Raw genomic sequence first — 24,319 nt, 5'->3', positions numbered from 1 at the left:
TTTTAGTTTTATTTTTTTGGATGACATTTGTTTTTGTTGGCTTTGGAGGAGAGAATGACATTTTTAGTAGTTTAGTGAAGACATTGACATTAATGAACTGGCCAGTAGTTGGAGCGGGAAATGTGTACCTTTTCATTTATAGAAATAAAATAAAATAATAATAATTTATTAAAAATAGTTTTTGGTGACCACCCCAACTCCAAGGGATTGCCAGCTCGCCTGGTAGGACCACTTGGAGCCCTAGAGCCCCTTGTTGTAAACCTTTGAGGAGATCCATCAGTGCCATTGGGGGTAGAGAAGGCCACTCTTAATGAGTATCGGAGGTGGCTGTGACCACCCGCGAGCTATGGAGGTGGTCTTCACTACCCCTGGAGTCCGTCGAGGAGGGGCTAGGAGGTGGTGAGACCATCCCCTTGGTTTTTCTAGGGTAGCCACTAGCCATCCATTGAACCTTTTTTTTTTTTTTGTGTTGTTTTTTGTTAAATAGGTTTTCAAAAAAAAAAATTAATGAGCTTTTCTTAAAAACCCATTCTATTATTTAAGGAATAACTATTCATCTAAAAAAAAAATAATAAAAATAGCTATTCCTATAAATAGGAGAATAATCATTCCGTGCAACCAAACAAAGGAACGGCTATTCTATTAGAATAGCCATTTCATTTCATAAGTTTATTCTCCATACCAAACATGTCCTAGTTAGTGTATTTTCAATTCAATTCATCTTCCAATTAAATATTAGAATAAATAACAGGAACCGGATATTAGCTAGCTTGCCCACAACATTAATTTATATGTTGACCTCCTCGTTCAAAGGCTTTTTGGTTTTTGAAAAGATCAAGAGGATACAATTGTATATCAATATTTTAATTAGAAAAAAAAAAAAAATCGTATATCAATATTTCTCTCTCCCAATCTAGGGATGACTCACCTATAATTGAGTTTCCTCTCAATCTCTTCCTTCTCTAATTAAACTGCATGTGTAGACAGTGCTGCAGCTTCTGAGACAAGGATCATTATAAGCTATAAAGAAAAAGACAAGTTTTGTTGTGGTCAACGTGCGTGATCTTGATCATTTCATATATTGTGTCAGATTTATACAGGACTATTGACTTGATCTAAACTTATAATATTGATAACACAAAATCTCCAGACCATGATCCTAGCAAATCTCAACACCATGATCCTAGCAATATGTGATTATAGCAGTCCAGCTGGAATATGATTCTCATCTCCTAAAATTACTCTCATGAATATTGTACAACCGTTATTGCCCTTGTATTATACACTTTCCGTACATGTATTACTTTCCTTGTATTACTTGCTCTTGTAAAGGTCTATATAAGTAAATGATATACAGCTCTCTAACTCACCTTGAGATAGAGTTTTCTCAATTGTCTTTATATATATATATATATATATATATATATATATTGGAGCGAGTTTTTATCAGCTTCCACAACAAAAAATTTTAGTGTTAGGGCCAGGACGCTCTATAATGGAGTTGTTTTAACAAAACGACCTTACCAGGGATTATTTTAATGGTAAAATGACCCCTCTCAGAAGAATGAGTCGTTTTGATTAGTTTCAACTTCAACTACTTGGATCATTACTTGCAGAATTGTCTCTAGCATGGCCTCTCAAGCTTAAGACGCTCCACAACATAGTATCATGATATCATTTAAATCGTGATGCTAGATGCCCATCAGGGAAACAACAAGAAAATAAACATTCATGTCACATACCAACACAATTTATTTATTTATATATGCATTTATTTTTCATTTCTACAAAGCATCATATATAACACAACATAACCTCAAACAAACCATTAAGCAAATTAACTAATTTAGACCCATTCGAGCTGTAGCCAAATGGGATTATTTTTACCACTCGAAAACACACTATAGTCATAGGACTTTATTGCCACACAAATTAACAACATACGATATTTTCGTTTTCTATCATCAGGCAGTAGTAGTAGTAGTAGTAGTGCTGTCTTCCTCATGAGTTTTGATTCTCATTTTCTCCAAGTGTGATTTCCCATTTAGGTTATGGGAAAAGAAATCTTTCACATATTCTTCCATTCCAATCCTCTTAAACAATGGTGGGTTTTGTGGGGTTAACATGCTAGTTGCAGGCCCAATCTCTGCTTCGAATTTGGGGTTGAAGAACATGGCGATTGAGATCCTTTCTTTCTCTGAATTTACAGTTGCCCTGTGCTCGATGCTTTTATATGCCCCATTGCTCAAGATCTGCAAAACCACACAACACCATGCATGCATGCTCAACTCACGTGTTTTAGTTCTTCATTCGTTTATTTGTGCATGCATATGTACGTTACTGCAGCTAGCTTAAGGTGGTTGTTCTGTATGAATTGTCGTGAATATGTTCCCTAACAGTTGCAAGGTAATTAGGGTTGGATTATATATTTATATTTGTGATTTAGTTGGGATGTGGTCTGACCACCCTTGAAAATGTTTATGCATGATGTTGTTGGGTCACTCCAAAATAACTTAGAGGTAGCTAGACCACCTATGAAAAGTTAGAGGTGGCATGAGCCACCGCCAAAAACTCTCAAAGGAGTGGTTAAGCCGGCCACCTTCAAAAACATTTTGAGGGGTGGTCAGACCCCTACCTTAGTGTGGTGGTGCATGGTCCGAAGTATTACCACATAGAAGATGGAATTGGCCAGGTTTATCTAAGAGAAAATATATTTTATCCTCAAAGTATTGCTTTGACATTTTTACGTCTATTAAGCCCTAAAATGTCTCAGAGGTGGGGTAAAATGTATTTTTCTTAAACTTTGTGGGTGTGCTAATGCAACTCAATTCGTATACCTATTATAAAAATAAAAAACAAGCAAAAAAAAAAAAAAAAAAAAAAAAACTTAAAAGATGAAACTTCACTTAACCCCTTCAACTTTCATTTCTTTTAATCTCTCACAAAGTTCAAAAACTCTCAATTTAGTATATCCAATTTTAAAAAATTTGCAATCTCACACATTCTTTAGGATTTTTTGTTAAATCCTAACGGATGGGTGTAGAATTCCCAAAATACCATTTTTTTAATTTTTTTATTTTTTAAAAATTAAGGAAATGATATATGATGGGTCACCAGACCCACAAGAGGTGACCCATGGCCGTAGGTCAGTACCGGACCCTGCTGTGGGTCACAACCCACAGTCATGAGTCATGCAACACATGCATGGTTTTCCTATCTTTTATTTATTTATTTTTTTACTTTTTTTAATTAATGGTAAATTTGAAATTTTAGAAAATTTTGAGGGGTATAAAGTTCATTTCATCCATTGCCATATGATTTAACCCCAAACCCGAATGAGAATGGTGACATTACAAAAAATTAGAAGTTGCATATACTTTAAGAGTTTTAAAACTTTAAGGAGAAGATTGTAAAAGCGATAAAAGTTCATACGGGTTAAGTGAAATTTTTCCAAACTTTAAAAAAGTAATGCAATAGAGAGCCTCCACTCCCCACCAATTGGAGGTGGTTAGATCACCCTGTCACTTAGGGCGAGGGGTCTGACCACCCTAAAAGACATTTATGAGGTGGCTGAATCACTCTCAAAATATTACAAGGGTGGCCAGACCACCCTTGAAGATATTTATGAGATGGCTGAATCACTCTCAAAATATCATAGGGGTGGCCAAACCACCCTTATAAGGTTAGGGGTTGTACGAGCCACTCTAAAAAACTCCTAAGGAGGCGGTCGGACGACCTCCACCCTCAGGTGAGTGGGTTGTCCAATTACCCTGAGGCCTCTCCGCCATCTTCATTTTTTTTATTTTTTTTTATTTTTTCTAGTTTTTGTTTTGTTTTGTTATTTTATTTATTTATTTATTTTTGGGTGTAAAAACTGAGTTGCATTAGTTCCCTACGTACAAAAGTTTTGGAAAATACCCCTTTTCCAGAGCAATATTTGGGGCTAAAGTGTCACCTGCGACACACGTAAAATAATTTCCATCCAAATAGATTATGAAAGAACTTAAACTAAGGGTGGAAAGTGTTACAGTTTAATATTTTGTTGAGTTCCAAGTGCCATCTTTAAAATTCTGAATTAAAAATATCAAAGTAGTTAGACTTTGGGGTTAAACATGTGTTTTTCCATGTTTGGAAATGATATTAGACCAATAAAATATTTGAATTGGATACCTAGGGCTTCAAAAAATCTAATAAACAGATTTAATACATAGGAAAAGATTAAGCATGACAGACCTCCATAACATCTCCTACATTGACAACAAAGGCATCTGGGAGGAAGTTGAGTGGCATCCAAACCCCATCTTTCTTTATCTGGAGACCTCCCACTCCATTAACTTGGTGAAGGATGGTAATAAGAGTAGCATCCGAGTGAGGGGAAAGTCCCACAACAAGTTCTGGTTGTGGGCATGGAGGATAGTAACTCATCCTCATTGATTGCAACCCATCTTCAATTATATCCATCTCTCTCTTCTCCATCTTTACAGCTTTTCCCATCAACACCACAAGTGTCATGGCAAGTTTTTGCAACTCTGAGAAGTATGCCTCTAAGGTATTCCTGCATGAGATAAAAAAATTCAAAAAAAAAAAAAATTAAAAAGGTCCATTTGTGAGAGAGACAGAGAGAGAGAGAGAGAAACAGAGAGAACCTTAAGGATGACGGGAGCTCTGGGAATAAATATGGATTTCTTCTGTGAATAGGGTTGATTATTGTGTAGAACTTGTCACCCCAATCAAGCTTCTGATTTTCAGATCGAACTACAGTTCCATAGCCTTCAAACTCACCTGGTCTTATCTTGTATTTCATTTTCTCATCAAAGGGAAGCTTGAAGAATCCTTCAATCTCATGTTTCAGCTTCTCCAAAAGTAAAAAGCTAACTCCATGGTTCACCAGCTGAAAAACAACAACATGTTCTAGTTTTTATTTTGGTTAAGGGAAAAAAAAAAAAAAAAAAAACACAACATGTGTTAATTAAGAACCTGAAACATGCCCCAATCTTTGCAAGAGAAGTGCAATTTCTCCAGTTCTAAGTGTGTGGCCTCCCCCAAGACCAAATTTTTCATGTCAATTGTGGGGACTGTTGGCAAGGGCCTTCCACATGCATGAGAGAGAGCAATAGGTTGTTGATCAGGACGAATGTATTTGCTTGGGACTGCAGTCAATGGCTCTTTGGTGATGAGCTCCATAACGCTGGGAGCTGGGTTTAGTGATGCCATCTCTTAATTAATTAACCATACCAGCATGGTGCAGTGGGTATATATAGCCTGAAAATACATTTTTTGGCAAAATAATAATAATAATAATAATAATTTTGCTAATATTAATTACAATCAAAATGGTGTTAGGCCTTGACAGACAATTCATTGTTGTGACAAATATATTATAGATATAAAATAATGAGTAGTGTCTGTGTTATATATATAGCATTAAAGTATTGATTAAATGATTAAATTTATTTATTTTTATCAGCTTCAGTTTTTGGGACAAGTGATGCGAAACTATATCAATTCGCCTTAAAACTTTATTTTTTATTTTTTATTTTTATATATAATTTTTAACAAGAGCTGTTTACTAGTAGTGTCATATCAATAAAGTGCGGTGCATCTCATTTCTCTAAAAGAATTAATTGGTTCACCTTTTCTTTATGGTTGTCAAGTTCATCTTAACTATCGAATTAACAAAATAGCTGATAGTGGTAATCTGACAGAAAAGTTCATAGGTTTGCATATCTTTTCACATATATATAAATGATAGAATTCAATTTATTTTTAACCATCTCCATAATGAATAGATGAATTCACTATTGAATTTGTACGTGTAGGGTCCACAAATCTAATAGTTGATATATATATTAAATTTGTAAGATGAGATGTGAAAAATATTGCTGTGAATAAAAAGACACATGAAATTACGTGCATATGTAACACATGTTATGGAATTAACCCGTGGACAACTCAAGTTGGTGTACAATAATTATCAAAACAATAAAGGAAACAATTAATTGAAATCCTTGTCTACACCATTAATTGAGGTGATCGTTGACAAGAGATCATAGCTCCCTGTATATCTATGATTATATATGACTAGGATAGTGCTATTTTCAGAAAAAAAAAAAATAACATCTCAACCTACAGAAAAAAATAACATCTCAACCTACATATATCTATGACTATATATGTAATGCCATGTGATGCCAATTGTGTTTTAACGTGTCTTTGAGATTCTTTCCAATTGTAATATCATGCATGTTTGATAGTGAAATATGATTGGTGGGGATGGCCGGTAGCCTTTCCGAGAAAGAAAGAAAGAGCAAAGATCCATGAATTGGCCTCCTATACTTTGAGGAGGTAGATAAAACCATTAATTACTATATATCATGATATTCTAAACAAGTTTAAAATTACTATGATATTCATTTTAAACTACATATTCTAGAAGACGGCATAAAGGGGCATAGTTTTCCTTCAAATTGGGTTGGAAGAACTTCATTCAACTCAGTCTATAAAAATGACATGTGTCATTTGAACATGTGAGATACACATGTTTTTCAATAGTATGGACAAAGTTGGAATAAATAATATTAAAAACTCATGTGCATCTCACATGTTAAAAAAATTAACACATGTCATTTTTATAGACTGGGTTGAAGGAAGTTCTTTCATCCCAGTTTGGAGGAAAAATCTGTCCCGGCATAAGGTACATACGTGAATATAAAGATAGACAAAGTTTTCTTTCAAATGAGTTGGAGGAATTCCTTTAATCTAATATATTAAATTGATACTTAATTATATTTAAATCCTATAATTCTCATATGTAGTTTTAAAATATACATGTGATAAATCACATGTTGTAAGTAGATTTAAGAATTTTCCTTTAACTTAGTTGAAAAGAAAATCGTCCAAGATAAAAATTCCTTCGATATGTAAGTTTAATGGCATGAATATTAGTCATCATCGTGAATGAGTAGCAGCATTTGAAAACAATATTGACTTCATAAAAACCCATGTGCCATTCATGGAAAATTGGGAATTATTTGTAAATAAGGGTTTTACGGCAAGGAAGATTGAATGACATGTATGATATATAGTTGGTGCACCTGCCTCTAGAAAGGTTGATCGAGTCTAACATGTATGGTGATGATTTTAATGTCACGTGGTTTAAATTTTTTAATTAACATAACAACCTATCACTCCAAGCTATTACGTATAATATTATGTATATCGTTAAATGCAATAAAATAAAGGATTAATTATTTTTTTAGTACTTAAGTTTTCACGTTTTTATTTTTTTACACTTAAGTTTTAATTTGTATCACAGATGATGCATGCATGACTTATTGGTAAATATTATCAATTTATTATCTTTGTCGCAATTTCGTTAGCCAAACTAACGGACGGTTATGACGGTGGCCGATTTCAGCCACCCTTGTGGCCTGTCTGGAGTGCCCGAACCACTCCTAACGCCCTTGGGGTGATTCGGCCTCCCCCAATGACCAAAAATAGATGACTAAAACGACCCTGAGAGATTGACCTTAGGAGTGGTTGAGCCACCCACAGAAACCCTAGCCGAAGTGGGGAATTACTTGGGCTTTTTTAGCAAAAACTTAAAATGGAGTCTTGAACCAATTAAGATTTGTAGCCTTAAATATTCATTCAAATGTATTTACAAACGTCTCATCATAATTATAGTATCCCTTGAATCCTTCTAGGTTGCGTCATGCGTGACTTCCTGATCATCAAAGTAATGTATTTTTATAATGCATATAACAATTAAACGTGCTTCAAATTAATCTGGAATTTTCTTTTGTAAAAGTTGATGATGCATGCTTGAGCAAGTTCAATGTCACCATGGATCATAAAGTCGTCATCCGTGATGCATGCATGTGCCAGCAGACAGGCCAAGCTTGGGGATATCGGTAGCTCATGGAGGTTGACGAACATCATATTTTGCTTTATCCTCGTGCATTTGAATCCTTTGATCAATCTGTCATATCATGTCATGTCATTTTTCTATGCATCCAACATACGCACATGTCATAATTCGGTGGTTACGTAATTGTTGTTTATTAAATTAATCTAATCCAAAGAGTTGGTTAATTAGCTAGATTATGTTTGATTGATGTTTGTGCTCCAAAGACGGGGTACATTAACTTGGCTTGTCCCTATAATTACGCTGTTTGTGGATAAAAAAAGAGAAAGAAGCTTTGACTGATCGATGGATTTCGAATCTTTTTTAAATGCTAATTAATTAACTGAAGTCTTACTTCTATACAGTTGATATGATCAAACGTTTACTTATAAATATTTTTCATTACAAAGAATAATTAACAATGATATTCTTCAGACGATTCAAGGCCATCCACGTATAATGTATATATATATAATGTATTTCCACACGTGGGGTTCATTTTTTTGGTTGTTTTTTGTTTTAACGTGAGAGTTCGATAAGGACTTGGTAAGGCACAAACAATCCTAAAGTCTTTAGATGATCAGAAAACTTGGCGAATTTACAAAAAGGAAACTACTTGAAAAAGCTAAAGATGATCAGAAAAATGAAAAGAGAGAAAATGATGAATAATCTACTGTACGTGTAATTTCGGTTGAATGACATGATGTTTTTCCTACATGTAAAATGAAGAAATATTCAGGATCTTCCCAAGAGAGTCCTAGAGTAGGAAACCCTAGAATTCCTGAATTTCCTGCTATAAGTAATTCTTCCAGAAAGTTCACAATCAGGAAACAATTGAGATTTGCTCTAGCTAATATCAGCTAGAGTCACCACATAAGATCGAGGTCACTCCTGCTTATGAAACTGCAATCATGCCATGGTAAAAACAATTACTTCATTACGGGAATGTGGGTCATGTATGTGTTTAACATTACTTCAACATTGTTAATTTGTACTTTAGGTCAATTAATATCAAATCTAGTTATCAAAGTCTAATCATTTAACCATTAATGTGGGAACTTTCTTTAAAGCTATAGAAGGCCAATCAGAAAAACTGATTCAAGCAATATTGGAGCACTGAGTGTTAATTAGGTTGTATGTTGGCAAATTTTTGGGGACTTCAAATTGAGTTAAAAGAGCCATGCAAGCATTCAAGACTAACCAAGAAGCTTGATCACAAACTCGGTGGATGGCTGGTCAAATGTGATCTTCAAGGCACTTTAAGAATTGAGATTCGAGAGCTTTGATCGCGCGCAGAAAGTTCGAACGGATGTCTTCAAGATGTTGAAATTCAAGTTCTTGAGAGGCTCGGTTGCAGTGGTGACTTCATTACATTTGAACGAGGTTGAAGCATTGTATACATGGAACAAGTTACCACTAGGATCCTCGGTCGTAATGGCTATTGCAAAATGATCAAACATAGGTGTTTTACAAGAGCTACAGAGGTGCCCAGTAGCAATTAGCCCGGTCGTAGAGGGTTCAAACTCAAAGGGAATTGAGATAGATCCTAGGCGCTCGGTTGCAACATTGGTTGTACCACGTTCAAATGTCACCGGCGAAAGAACTGTGAAACCCTAGCTAGCTTGCGTTCGAACGTGCGACTAACCCATTTGAATATGACTTGCAGCTAAATTACATGCTTTCCTAGGATCTATATAAGCATCCTTATCAACAATTTTTAGAAGAACTTAAGGCCATTGTTTTGTGCTCTTGGAGATAATTAACCTTAGTATCCTTTTGCTTTCATTCTTAAACCTTTCTTAGACTTTGTTAAACCACACAAAAACAAACTTTCAACCACCAAGGTTTCGAGTTTCAGAGAAGACTTAAAAGAAGATTGGCCAGAGTTCTTGAGCTATTGCAGTATGCAACAAACATGTCGTTTATTGAGAACAATTATCTTTACTACAAAGGTTTTGCAAGTATAACTTATTGTAATTTTAATTTTTTATTGTAAATAAGTTTCCTAGGATTTAGCTGCCTCATAATAATTTTACTTTTGAAGAATTCTTTAAAAGGTTTTGATGTAGATCAGACGACATTTTAGTGTTGGAGTTCAAACTAGCACCTGTTTGATTTGCCTGAAGAATGAACCGTAGAATTAGACTAGATTTGTATTATTTTAGATTTTGGTTTGTAATATTTCAGTATTTTACTTGTTGATCGCTCCTATGCCGAAATGCTTGATGTTATCGTTATGTGAAGTATTTGAGTAAAATAGAGCGGAAATAAAAAAATAATAATATGAGTTGAAAACTAAGTAACCTCAATAATATATATTTTTTTATAACAATAATACGTATCAAAGCCTCCAAATGTGAGAGAATATCAAATATAAATTACCGTCTCAAACAACTACACACAATTGATATGCATAAGTCTACCACTACAAGCCCTTCATTCAACATCTCAAGATCTGTGAACAGCTCTCACCTATCATCTCGATAAGCTGGCTAAACTGTAAAACATCGGGATGTTTTACATATAGGAAAGTAATTGCGACAGTCCACAACTTAATATGTAGGTAATCAATAAAACTTAGCCAATACAGTGAGCCTGGTTTAATCGAGAATTAATCAAAAGATTGATTACTTTAGAATTTGGATGTATTCTGAAGAAAATTTGAATAGTGTAGCCTTTGTTATCACGCACTCATAGAAAAGAAAGCATGTTTTGAAAAATGGTTAAGGCACATGGGGTCTAGTGAAGGAAATCATGTTAATGAAGTGTACATAGTCATTTGTAGTGCGTAATCGTCATTTATATGGTCTATTTCTGTCTTTTCTCATTTACGGTAGGGTTTGTGCATCTCAATGGACCTTTGGTACAACACCGATATACCCAAGCGAGGTACAAGATCAAGCCACCACTAATGGTCTGACCGCGTTCGATCTTGATTGATCCACACCACAAGCGATGCCGCAACTGCAAGGCATGACCACAATCCGTACATGGCCCCATTGGTCACTAACAACCATTGGATCCAAAGTTAATCAGAATAAAAATAAATGTAGACCATAGGGTCGAGTTCCTAATTATACGGGTATAACCACCATCATCATGAATGTTACGCTCAGAACATATTAGTTATGAAGTCACTAGAATTAATGTAAAGTTTATCAAAAGATAGACATGTTAAATGAAAAAGCATTATTTTTTTTTATGGTTCATGGGCAATTACTTACTTCCATTGCTCATTCTCAGTTGACTCAAAAAGACAAAAATACCCTTTATAAGATTAAAAAAAAATATCAAGAGAAACGATAAAGCCACGCAACAAAGGCATGTATCGAACACGTACGCTATATATCATGAAAAGCTATCAAAAGGGTCTCTTCGAAGCAACAACCACTCTTTTTTGATGCCTTAAATATTGGTGAGATTGTTAACCGTAAAAGCAAAGGTTCAAGGATGGTGACGACAGGAAAAAATCTAGCAAGACCCACAAACGGAATTGGACCTACACACGTACAGCTTTGCACCTTTGCCCCTGCTATTATTAGCTGCCGACACAAAACTGCTTCCACTAAAGTCCCTCCTGGCCCCCCACCCCCCACCATTTTCTTTTTGCTGGTTTTACATAAAATTGATTTGTTCATGAATGACTTCTTTTCACATACACGCCACTTGTGAATTGTGATACACTGACATTGGAGTAATGCTACAAGTCTATTTTGCGTCCCTCCAAGAATGACGTGATTCTTAAAGTTATTATTGGACTTATAATAGATTATTATTGAATTTTGATCAAATTGTACGTAATTTTAAAATCGATCCACCTCAGATTTAGAATGAAACAAAAGAAACTTCTAAAATTACTTATGAAATTAAAATTCCCCTCAGATTAATAAAAAGCAATGTGTTGTAAACGTTTCTTTCTTAGTAACTTTCCAAAAGCTAGCCAGCTTTAAATTTGTGATGGGTGCACTCTCACGTACAGAAGAACCAAATTTTATTCTACTTTTCATTTCCACAAAGAGAAAGACATGACAAGAGTTAATGGATGTCTACCATTTGAACACGTAGATCACGGGACACAAGACTTTATTGCCACACCCACACACCATATGTAACATTATAGGATTCAATTTCGAAACTATCATGTACTATTATACATGTGTTGTATATTTTTTCAACCATTGTTGCCTTCCCCGATTTGTATCCTCATGTTGTCCAGTGACTTTCCATTCATGTTACGGGAGAAGTAATCTTTGACGTATTCCTCCATTCCAATCCTTTTAAACAATGGTGGGGTTTCTGTGTTTAAAAGACTTTTTGCAGGCCCTATCTCTGCATCCAATTTGGGGTTGAAGAACATAGCGATAGATATCCTTTCTTTCTCTGAATTCACTGTTGCTCTGTGCTCAACGCTGGTGTAGGCTCCATTGCTCAAGATCTGCAAAATGACATTAAATTGGATGTTTACAGTATGTTATGATATTAAAAGCCTGTTTAGGTGTGTGTTTGAGGGATCTAAAAGTGTGTTTAACACTTAAAAAGTCAATTTGAAGAAAAAAGTACTCGTTTGGTATAAACAAATTAGGGGAAGCTTCACTATGACCCCTTAAACTTTCACTCGATTTTACAAACCCCCCTGAACTTCCAAATCTCTCATTTTGGACCTCTGAACTTTCAATTACTCTCTATGTGGACCCCTCCGTCAGATTTTAAACGTTACATGACGTTTATACCTCTGACTTTTGTATAAAATTTTAACTTCCAAAACGTTTTTTATTTAAAAAAAAAAATGAAAATCAAGGACATTTTGGTCTTTTTTTTTTGTATTTCTAATGGTTAAAATTAACGGAAGGGTTCTAATTGAGAGTAATTGAAAGTTCATGGGTTCAAAATGAGAAATTTGAAAGTTCAGGGGGGGTTTGTAAAATCGGGTAGAAGTTTAAGGGGTCAAAGTGAAGTTTTCCCAAAAAATTAAAAGCGCTTAATTTTAAGGGTTTAAAAAGCCTAAAAAAGACCAAAACACACTTTTGGCAAAAACTTAAAAATGAAGCTTTGTCAAAAAAGTGTTTTTTTTTTACTTAAAAGCTCTATTTTTTCAAATACAATCATAAACATGCTCTAATTAGTGTCTCACATAGCTTAATTAAGCATTATACAATCTTAATCACGTAAATATAGCTCTAAAACACCATTTCCTTATAAGCCAGTTTTCAAGGGTGAATTATATTTAAAGTGGCCGCCATGTCGAGTATAAGGTCAAATGGGTTCTAACTTCGTGATTGAGTCACAGAGAGAGCAAGCGATAGGCTAGCCTTAGTACTATGTATGGGAATAGTATTATAAGTCATTGAATAGTACCAGTGATAGGTGAGTGGAGTTGCACTAAAAGAAAAGGGCCTATGTATCATTGGGTCAGTGTCGATAGAGTATTGGACTGTTGTGGATGTTAGTGGTGGAGCGTGCATGGTAGTACATATATAAAAAAAATGCTATATACACTCTCTCACTCTCTAAGATTGCACGAAAAATCACAATTAGGGGACGAATCATTATTGGATTTTGAATTCACTAATAATTTTCACTGCTATGTTAGAAACTTTGTACTTAAAAGTGTAAGAGTAAAAGTATGTGTAACATATTATATATATATAACATTTTTGTGTTGGTTCCTCAGACGCACGTACATATCCTCCTGAATATATAACATTTTTGTGTTGGTTCCTCAGACGCACGTACATATCCTCCTGAATATTAATTATTGTTCAATAATATTTGCTATTGATAATATAAGCTAGGGTAACTGAACCCTGGCCTAATGATCCACTTTAGAAAGCTTAATATTTAATCAAAAGTTGTTGCAGTCAAGTCAAGGGTGGGGCAATTACACCTGATCAGTTAGGGAATTGATTTGTACTTTAGGATTTATATTTCATAATTCTTAATGATTAAATTAAATTAATGTTTCTATATGAAGAATTGGGATTGACTTCTTAGAATATTTTATTATGTAGTAATTATTTATAGTTAAAATAATATATGGCAGAAAATCTGAATTAGACCATAAATTTACTCGTGCATCACGTAACAACTTTTCTACCATATTTGGAAATGATATTGGACCAATAAAAGTTAAAAGAGTATGATTGCTAAAGTTTCCAAAAACCTTGACTAGATTCAATATACCACATGTTTTCTTTAGAAAAGGAAATAAAAATGGGGAGAGACAAGTAATTTTAAAAGTTTCTCTTATAGTCTCAAAAAATGAGATGACTTTTAAAATTATAATAATAATCAATCACAAGCTCAATCATCGTTACTCAGGAGAGACAGAGAAGTATGACAAACCTCCATGATGTCTCCTACGTTCACAACGAAGGCATCCGGGAGGAAGCTCACCGGAATCCAACCCCCATCTTTCTTTATTTGGAGACCATCTACTTCATTAACTTGGTGGAGGATGGTGACGCCGGTGAGGTCGGAGTGGGGGCTGAGGCCGATGACAAGTTCTGGTTGTGAGCATGGAGGATAGTAAGTCATCCTTACTGATTGCAACCCATCTTCAAACAACTCCTCAATCTCTCTTGTATCCATCTTCAGAGCTTTTCCCATCAACACCATAAGTGTCATGGCAAGCTTTCGCAACTCCAACAAGTATGACTCTAAGGTATCCCTGCAAGATGTGGAAAATGTCATGAAAGTAATTAATCCTAAGTGGTTGGTAATTGGCGGAAGCCTGAGCTTTATTTGACCCGTGTAGAGGAGGCGTTTTACACCGTGTCCCGGAGATCTAAATATCATGAAAGTCAAGGGAGAGAGAGAGAGAACCTCAAGGATGGAGGGAGCTCTGGGAATAAATATGGCTTTCTTTTGTGAATAGGGTTGACTGTCATGTAGAATCTATCACCCCAGTCAAGTTTTTGACCTTTGGATCTGATAACTGTTCCATAGCCTTCAACATCACCTGGCTTTACCTTGAATTTCATTTTCTCTTCCATGGGAAGCTTGAAGAATTCTTCAATCTCATTCTTCAACTTCTTTAGTAGTGAAGAACTAACTCCATGGTTCACCAACTGTACATTAAAGAATCCTAATTAATCAATATATATTCAAAGGGAAATCATATTTAAATATAAATGAATTAACCAATAGTTAAATAAAATTGATAGAAGAACCTGAAAAAATCCCCAGTCTTTGCAAGTTGAACGCAACTTCTCTACCTCTAATCCTGTGGCCTCCCCAAAGGCCAATTTTTTCATGTCAATTGTGGTGATTGTTGGCAAAGTTGTGCAATCTGCAGAGAGAGCAAGAGGCTGTTGATGTGGACAAATATAGCTCTGGGGGATGGCTATCATTTGCTCTTTTGTAAGCTCCATGACACTGAGAACTGAATTTGAGCTCCAATAGGCATCTGGCTCCAGTGAGGCCATTTGCTATATACCAGCATTGCTTGCAATGAGTATTATATATATAGCTTGAGAAAGCTTGGAAAAACATTATTTTATGCATTAAAACATGAAAAATAATAAAGTAATATATAGTTTGTGGATATGAAAAATTGAACGGTTGTGAGCTAGCCTCGATGGTTAATTATTTACTTTTTTTTTTGACATGTTCGCACAAAAAAAGGGAAGGGGATTCGAACTAGTGACCTCCGCTTCATGTGGCATGGTTCCAACCGATTGAATTATCTTTTGGGGACCTCGATGGTTATTTACTAGTGTGACATACAAAACACACAAGGGCGGAACTAGAATTTTAGGTGTGGGAGGGGCAAAACTAAAAGAAAATGCTTTTTGAAGGGGTAAGAAGTTAATTTTGGAGAAATTTGTATAGTTTTTTTTTAAAAACAAATTATGAGACGACCAAGTCTTCTTCATTCAGCCCAAACCTCATAAAAAAGTAAATAGCCAAAACTTGAAAGTCCAAACAGTTGGTGAACAGTTCAAAAATCCAACCCATCTCATACCCATTTAACCCACAACCCATTTGCTTCTATATATAAACCATGCATCAACTTAAAAAATAAAAAATAAAAAAATTAGAAAACTTCACGAATCCTCTAAACTTTCATGCGTTTTGAGATGACTCCTAAAAGTTCAAAAACTCTCAATTTCACTCTTCAAACTTTTAATTTGATGAAATCTACCTCCATCCGTTTGTTTTTGGTGTTAACTCCTAACGAAAGCTATTAAAAATACCAAAATACCCTTAATTTTTTTTAAAAATTAATTTGAAATTAAAAATAAATTTAGAATTTTATAAAAGTTTCTGGGGTATAAAGGTCATTTCAACCATTTTACTGTCTGTTTTAATGCGAGAGGGGGGAGATTACATCAAATTAGAAGTTCAATGGAAGAAATTGAGAGTTTTTTAACTTTTGGGGTTTTTCTCAAAACGGGTAGAAGTTCAAAGGGCCTTTACGAAGTTTCCCTAAAAACAATTGTCATATGGAACACGCCTAAGTCAAGAACTCATCTCTCTATATAGTAATTTAATCTTAAATCTTAATATATTTTTTGTTTATGCTTTGACACCCCGAGAAGAAATCCTCATGTCATCCCTAGTGATATATGGATATAGTTATCAATTGGTTTTAAGAAAATTTATTGGTAATTCAATTCACTTGAAATTAAGGATATGATCGACAAAAAGCCATGGCTCTAAGTTTCATCCTTCCGGTATATTTTTCATATGACAACGTTATAAAATGCTTTGTTCCCCCACTCCCGATGGAGAATTTGTGTAATTTTGATGACACAATCTTGGATTATTTATGGAAACATTCAAATCATTGTCATATTTTTTTTTTTTCTTTCTATTCTATTCAAATGGGGAGGGGGAAAGGAATGCGGGTCTTTCCCGCTGTGTTCAAATAATTAATTATCAAATTAATTAAGGAGAAAAGTCACCCTCAAAAAGTTCAAACTTTCACCATCAAACAGCACCACGAAGTTTCCCCAAAAACAATTGTCATATGGAACACGCCTAAGTCAAGAACTCATCTCTCTATATAGTAATTCAAACTTTCACCATCAAACAGCACCATGAGCTATTCTAGCTAGAGGAATGATAGGGACCCAACTTTTTTGCCCAACAAAAGTCCAACTTTTGCCTTATTTATTTTTAAAAAATAAAATAAAATAAAAAATGGAAAAAATGTTTGAAGCAACCCTATCTATTTTTTGTCTTTCTTTTATTTGGTATTTTTAAAAAAATGAAAAATGGTATTTTTTTCATAATGATGTCATTTTTTTCAAGAAAATGTCATTATTATGAAGAAAAATACTAATTTTCATTTTTAAAAAAATACTAAATAAAAGAAAGGCCAAAAATAGATAGAGTTGCTTCAGACATTTTTTCCATTTTTCATTTTGTTTTTTTTAGAAAAAAAATAAAGGGTAAACGTTAGACTTTTGTTGGGCAAAAAAGTTGGGCCTTTAGCATTTCTCTTCTAGCTATATCAAATAAAAAATTGAAAGAGATTCTTTCTTGCTTAAAAACTTTTTGTTTATCACATGTATAGTTGACATTTAAACACTTGTCTTAATTCATTGCCTCAGAAGTCTCTTCTATGCATGTGATTAGGAGAAATTCAGCTATATTTATATCTTACACCTCCTCCTCCTTCACAAGTTATTGTGCAACCTTCAGTGAGTAGTCTTTATGTAAGGAGATACTAAAATTAAATGTACTTAATGAAATATGATTTCAAGAGTACAAGAATACTCAAAAATACTCAAAAGATTAATTGCGGACTCAATGATTAAGAGATAATGAAATAAAGTGATAATAAATTTATTTTAACTTTAGTTTCATTATGGATAATTTTTTTGAACAAATTGTATGCTCTAACATGCTCCTTGATTACAATATCATAGATACAATTTGATATTTTTTTAACCCAAACTTTATTTATGACACTTAGTATATGGCCTCTCTAGCTAAATCATGAGTGGCTGAGTTTGCATCCTTCATTACATGATCAATCCTCCAAGATCTCAATTGACGCATCCCCACTTTGATTAATTATATGATCAAATTTGCTTTAATTTTTGCTCTCAATTTTAACTGCTTTGACAATTTGCAAGGCATCTCCCTCAATAGTATGTTGCTATTCATGAGTGAATAGTAACACTATTCAAATGTCGATATTTTTATGAATATGGACATTTGAACAGTAAAACGTATAGTGACTTTTAAAAAAATGCTACTATTCCAAACGTCACTATTTTTTTTTTTTTTTTTTTTTTTTGATAGTAAGGGGACAAATGCAATTATAAGAAGTTAATGAAGCTCTTGATTAATCAAAATAAATAGTAGAGTGTAATTACAACTTTTTAGTATAACAAGTCATGAGATAATTACCATTTTGGGCTTGACATATTGATAAGCGTTCTAGACCCATTGGAGCTACTTTATTTTCCCTTTAGGACCCTCCTCAAGTTGATATTTACCATCTTGGGCTTGACATATATAATTGCACAATGATTATATAACTCCAAGTAGGGGTGTGAATTGGTTGTGTAGGACTTAGTCTTCCAAGTCCTAATCTAACTAGGAATATTTAAATATCTATTTAAATGAGTGTTGTGTATTAGAGCCTATTCTATTTGGTCACAAATCAGAATAAAGGAGAAGATTCAACACGGAACTTGTTCTAAAGAAGAGACCAGTGATCCACTGAACTAGCTAGAAGCTATCGCTTCGGGTCTTAAGAGCAAACCCTAGCCTCCAAACATGGTCTCAAAACTGTTCTTGAAATTTCAAAATTTGAAGAACCAAGAGGTCTTGAAGTCTCCAGTATCAATGAAATATTGCCTTTCTCTATATATTGAAATTGTAAGTCATTAATATAAGCTAGGAGAAAAGATATGTTCAAAAAAAAGTCAACTGCCAATTAATTTTGTTAGCGGCCAGTTGGATAGTTCCACGTTTGAGCTGGATAGATCCAACTTTAGGGTTCAAAAGACACTTCAATCAACGCATTTTGAGATCCTCTTATTCAAAACTTCTTTCAAATGAGACTGCGACCGAGGCATTCTGGAAGTTGAATTAAATTGATTCATGAATTCAATCAAACCCGATGCAACTAAACTTATGTTAGATCATTCAAACTTTTGGTTCCTGCTCTCTTCTTGAATCCAATTTTGTACCGACTCAACTCTAAACAAAATGAAGTATAGCAACCCAAACCGTGTGCATATTTTGACACTAAATTTGCTAACACTAAGAGCCTGTTTGAAATTGCATTTGAGAAATAAAACTTTTAAGTCAAAAAACGTGTTTAATCAAAAGCTTTATTTATAAGCTTTTGTCAAAAATGTATTTTGTCCATTTTTAGAACTTGTTTGGTATTGTGTTTGAGAAATAGAGCTTTTAAGTTAAAAAGAGCTTTTGAGCAAATGCTACATTTTTAAGCTTTTGCCAAAAATGTTTTTTGGCCATTTTTAGGCTTTTTGGACCCTTAAAAACGTTTTTAATTTTTTTACCAAACGAATATGTTTTTTTTTAAACGGGCTTTTTGAGTGTTAAAATCACTTTTAGGTCCATCAAATGTAATCCCAAACAGGCCCTTAGGCTTTTAGGACCTTTAAAAGCGTTTTTAATTTTTTTACCAAACAAATACTTTCCTTTTCAAACTGACTTTTTGAGTGTTAAACGCACTTATTTTAGGCCTCTCAAACGCAATCTCAAACATGCCCTAAAACCTAATACAGTGTAAATAAAAAGGTCCTATCTTAAAAGAGGAAGAAAAAAAATAAAAAAAAAGCTAATTAAATGGTTCGTTTCTGTCTTTTGTGAAAATTAAGAAATTGATGCAATTCTTAATTAAGAGATCGTGTGTAGTTAATAGAGAGGGTGAAAATGAAAAAGAAAGAAAAAAATATATACGAGAATGGAGAATCCATGCATGACCTTTCGGCTTTCCGCAGGAAAGTTAATTCTGGTGTACGTTGGCCAGATTGTCTTGCGGCTACAAATCAATGTCGTCGCAATAGCCGTATAAGTCACAAAACCTGCGCAGAAAATCTGATCCTCTTTTTGGGGCTGCTTTTAGGTGGATATCTGATCAGATGAACTTATACAATCCTCCTCGGAAGATCCGTCATTCTTATTCGAAAAATTAATTGGTATTCAAAAAGGAAGTTAAAGTTTTTATGACATTCAAAAACGCACTCCACTAGACATGTTCTAATTAAGAACAATCTATTTGAGCAGAACGGCAAAAATTTTACAATGTTATAGAATCAAACAAAAGGGTTGTTTTTAAAGGTTGATTCGTGTTTCCCGAAGTATATAACTCGGTGTAGTCGGATCCTTTGACACGCAACTTTCTAGAATTAGACTATAGTGTTTACCTTCATTGAGGACACAATTTTAATAACAAAGACTAATAGAACAACCCTTTTAATCAAAATAAATTATAAAATGCAATAGCAAACAATCATTGCTGTTGGGGCAAGTATACACAGAAAGAGAAAAAACAAAGCTCAAGACCGAATGAAGAATCAAAAGTCATCAATAAGACAAAATAATGACCATATCAATTGAAGAATCAAAAGCCATATTAAAACTTATTAATGGCCAACGGTCAAGATTGCTTTAGAGTAAAATGCTATCTCGTCTCAAATAATGGTAAAAAACGTAAAGCTTATGAATGTCTTAATAACAAATGGTAATAAGCATTTGAATATTAGAAACCATAAAAACTGTAAGAAAAAGCAGGGCTGAAAAAATAAAGCAGGTTTGTAACATTAGCATCTCAAAAAAATTTAATTAAAATTTTTTTTTTCCTGCTTTCCTGCTTTTGTAATAAGGCTTTGTCCTCTCTTTGATCTGCCTGTTGTTGCTTTGGTTCAGACCCTTGGGTTGTGGATGTGATCGATATTCTGGCTATCGGGTCGAGGAGAAAGAGTTTTGGCTTGGAGGTTCTTTGCTCTCAGAGTCGAAGAATAAGAGCTACCTATGCATTGGAAGGAGTTTGGTACAGATCTGCTTTTAAACCTGATGAATAGTAATGGGTTAGCGGATGTTTTGTAATGGTTGATTGGTATGTTGTCGACATATGTAGAGCTCTTGTCTTTAGCTATGATTCGCTTTTAGAGCTTTTTGCTTTGTTTGTAAGAGCACTTGCTTCCGACCTTTTATCAATGAATATGAAATTTTTTCTCTTCAAAAAAAAAAAAAAAAAAAAAACAAAAACAAAAACAAAAACGAGTGAAAGTTAAGGAGAAATTTAAGATCATGGGGGCTAGCTAGTATTTTATGATAGAATAATGTAAATTACATTTTTATTCCATAATTATTTCATAATAACTTTTGAATTTTGAATTTATGATCTGATAAAAATTAAAAATAAAAAAAAGGATAAAAATTTAGTCAAATCATGACCATCTAGAGACACAAATATTCTTTCCTATCCCAAACCTACTTACAATTAAGTGCATGTCGAGTAATGCTTGATCCGTCGCAGTTGCGTGATGGTTTATATTTTCATCCACTACATGTTTCACTCTCAAAGTGACATTTTTCTAAGCTTATGGATAACAAAACGTGCTTAAATTCAGATTTTTCTTTTGTAAAGTTGATGTACATGGTTTGACGAATATGCCATTAATTGGTGATTTTACTACTCAACAAACCAAGCACGTTTCTGATTAAGACAATCAACTTGATCTCAATCTGTGGGACAAATTCAAACCCATTTGTATAGTGAAATCGTCATTGGTGATGCATGAGATATAATTAATCTCCCAGCAGCTGTTTGCCAAATGGATGAGTGCTCGAGGTTAGGCGCTTGCCCAATTTGTAAAGAATTGTAATAAAAAATGAAAAGTATGAGAAAATAGCAGAAGGAGAGAGAAAAAAGACGAGAATTTTGGAGGGAGATGCCTATGATGACGTAGTCGTTCATTACTAAGAATTGTTCTAAGGATTAATTGATAAGTTTACAATACAAATGATCCATGTTTATAAAGAAAAAGTTGCCGGTGAAGATAATATAAATAAGGTCGATTTGACTACAATCAACTAAGATAATAATATAAATAAGGTCGATTTGGTGTTTTCTTTTAGACAACAACAAGAAGAACTTCAAGATGAGGGAAGATCTAGATTAAAGTGATGGTAGAGATTCTTTGCGAAGAATAAAATCCCTCACTGTTTGCCCTTTCCTTGTGTGACTTGGTGTTGTACGAGAGTCAAATATTGCCTTGCTTATTTGGTTTAAAGCTTTCCTAGCATGGTAGAGCTCCTTAGCCATATCTGTCGAGACTTTATGCTCTGATACCTGATCTTCATTATCTGCAGCATGTGCTGCATAATTGACTGTACACCCATTTTTAGTTGATGCTATTGATGTGGAAATCATACCGTTAACAATGTCTACGATGCTGTGTTCTTTATAAGATTTTAGAAGAAAAAGAAATTCTTTTATTTCACTACTTACAAATAGTCTATTATATAAACTAGAGAAGAGGGAGCACATCTCTTGAATCACGGCCCAAATCATGCATAGTCAGCCTTTTTGACTTTTGAGATTTACTATACAATAAATCCAGAATATTCTCTAGATTTGTTCCTTTAACACTCTTCCGCTGCTTGTGAGGTTTTTGTTTTTTATTTTGTTTGTCATAGCCTTCAGGTTGATGATGGATTTGTTGTCCTGACCTTTGAGTTGAGGATGAAATAGATCGGTGTGGGGCTTAACTCTCACGGTCGGATTTTAGTTTATAGTTGTTTTTTTATTTTTGTTTTGTATTTAAGCTACCCATGTCCTAGATCTAGTCTGTACGAAGCAGCTATGTTCTTTAAATATAATTGTACATGGGTTAGCAGAAACTTGAAGTCATTTTTATGACTTTGTAGTCTTCATAGCTTTTTGTTATGATTTTTCAGAGCTGGATGCTCTACGTTGTAAGAGCTTTATACTTATGAAATTTCATCAATGAAAGTTTCATATTTAAAAAAATAAAATAAAAAATAAAAAAACTAAGGAAAATATATAGAAATCCTATATTCTAACACTATACAACTCAAATATTTTGACTCTAACATGATAAATTGTTTTAGAAAAAATTTCACAAATAATTTCCTGTTTGGTCGGGTTTTCCAAACATATATAATTTCTAAAAACTACTTTTAGATAACAAAATGAATATTTCATATATGATAAATTTAATGGTTTTGTTTTTTCTAAACTTGAATTAAACAGGAAAACAAAAATCAGAAATTTGGAATAAGATCGAGGGCCATTTCCCACCATGCTCTCATTCTTTGGCTTTCCCAGCTTTTTACCAAAGTGTTTCTAAGCACCCATATATAGTTCTCTCCTTCACGTATCTTGTGTCTTTTATGGATAAGAGAAATTTATCCACCGAAGAACAAACAACACAAGCTAGAATTTCTGTCAAAAAGAAAACTATACATGAAACAACAATCCTTATATAAAAAAACTTTGGGAAAAATATAAAAAAACCCTCAAAATTAACCGCTGTTTGCGATAGAGTCCTACAATGTTCAAAAGGTACTAAAGTAGCCCATCAAACTACCAAAATGTATAAAAAATGTCACTTATTTTTTTTTATATTCCTATAATACCCCTCGTCTTTTAACAAATAAAATAATAAAATAATTGTAAAAAAAAAAAAACCAAACAATTTTTTTAAAATACAAAAAAAAGGGCGAATAAAAACAATTTTTTAACGGAATTTGACTCCAGGGTGTTTTTTTTTTATTTTTATTTTTTTTACAGAATATCTCAAGAACCTTTGATTTTACTTTCATACGACATGAAACAATTTGTAATTTAGGTCAAATACAGTGACTAATTATTTATTTATTCTAAAAAACTTTTTTTTTTTTTTTTTGTATTTATTCGTCCATTGGTTTTTTTTTTTTTTAAAAAAATTATTTTATTATTTTATTTGTTAAAAGAATAGGGGTATTATAGAAATAATAAAAAAAAAAGTGGCATTTTTTATATATTTTGGTAGTTTGATGGGCTACTTTAGTACATTTTGAACATTGTGAGGCTCTATCGCAAACGACTGTTAGTTTGTGGCACTTTTTTATTTTTTTCCTAGCATGTTATTTTAGCTGAAATGTACCATCAATGATTTAAATATTTTAGGAACTTTCAATCCTTTGTTTGTTTGTGCTATTTAAAGTTAATTACTTTAGGCAAAGGCCCAGTTGATGGGCTTATAGTGTGCAAGCCCATTAGTGCTGCCTATGCTAAACTTAGTTAAATGAATAAAGGCCCACTATATTAGTTTTTTTGGCATCTTTATTTAATGAAAATGGTTGCAAATTCTCGTAAAAAACTGAGTTCCAGCTTTCTTACCGTGTAATATTTGGGTGTTTTATTTGTTTTGGAATGCAAATTTTTACTCATCCAAAAAAAAAAAAAAAAAA

General features: G+C 33.6%; 2 protein-coding genes across 2 annotated transcripts; both read right to left on the bottom strand.

Moving 5' to 3' along the window:
- Positions 1 to 1,964: 1,964 nt before the first annotated feature.
- Positions 1,965 to 5,214, bottom strand: LOC132169381 (protein SRG1-like). The gene is made up of 4 exons (XM_059580420.1): positions 4,978 to 5,214; positions 4,647 to 4,891; positions 4,234 to 4,555; positions 1,965 to 2,252 (listed from the first exon to the last, which is right to left on the bottom strand). Exons 1-4 carry the CDS (start codon positions 5,212 to 5,214, stop codon positions 1,965 to 1,967), a joined length of 1,092 nt encoding a protein of 363 aa, XP_059436403.1.
- Positions 5,215 to 11,922: 6,708 nt separating this feature from the next.
- Positions 11,923 to 15,330, bottom strand: LOC132170777 (protein SRG1-like). The gene is made up of 4 exons (XM_059581880.1): positions 15,076 to 15,330; positions 14,729 to 14,973; positions 14,249 to 14,573; positions 11,923 to 12,341 (listed from the first exon to the last, which is right to left on the bottom strand). The coding sequence occupies exons 1-4, from the start codon at positions 15,328 to 15,330 to the stop codon at positions 12,078 to 12,080; spliced, it is 1,089 nt and encodes a 362-aa protein (XP_059437863.1). The 3' UTR covers positions 11,923 to 12,077.
- Positions 15,331 to 24,319: the final 8,989 nt, after the last annotated feature.

This window comes from Corylus avellana, chromosome ca2 (genome assembly GCF_901000735.1).
Source record: "Corylus avellana chromosome ca2, CavTom2PMs-1.0".
In the NCBI taxonomy this organism is placed as follows: Eukaryota; Viridiplantae; Streptophyta; class Magnoliopsida; order Fagales; family Betulaceae; genus Corylus; species Corylus avellana.
This window is presented reverse-complemented; position numbering and strand designations above follow the sequence as displayed.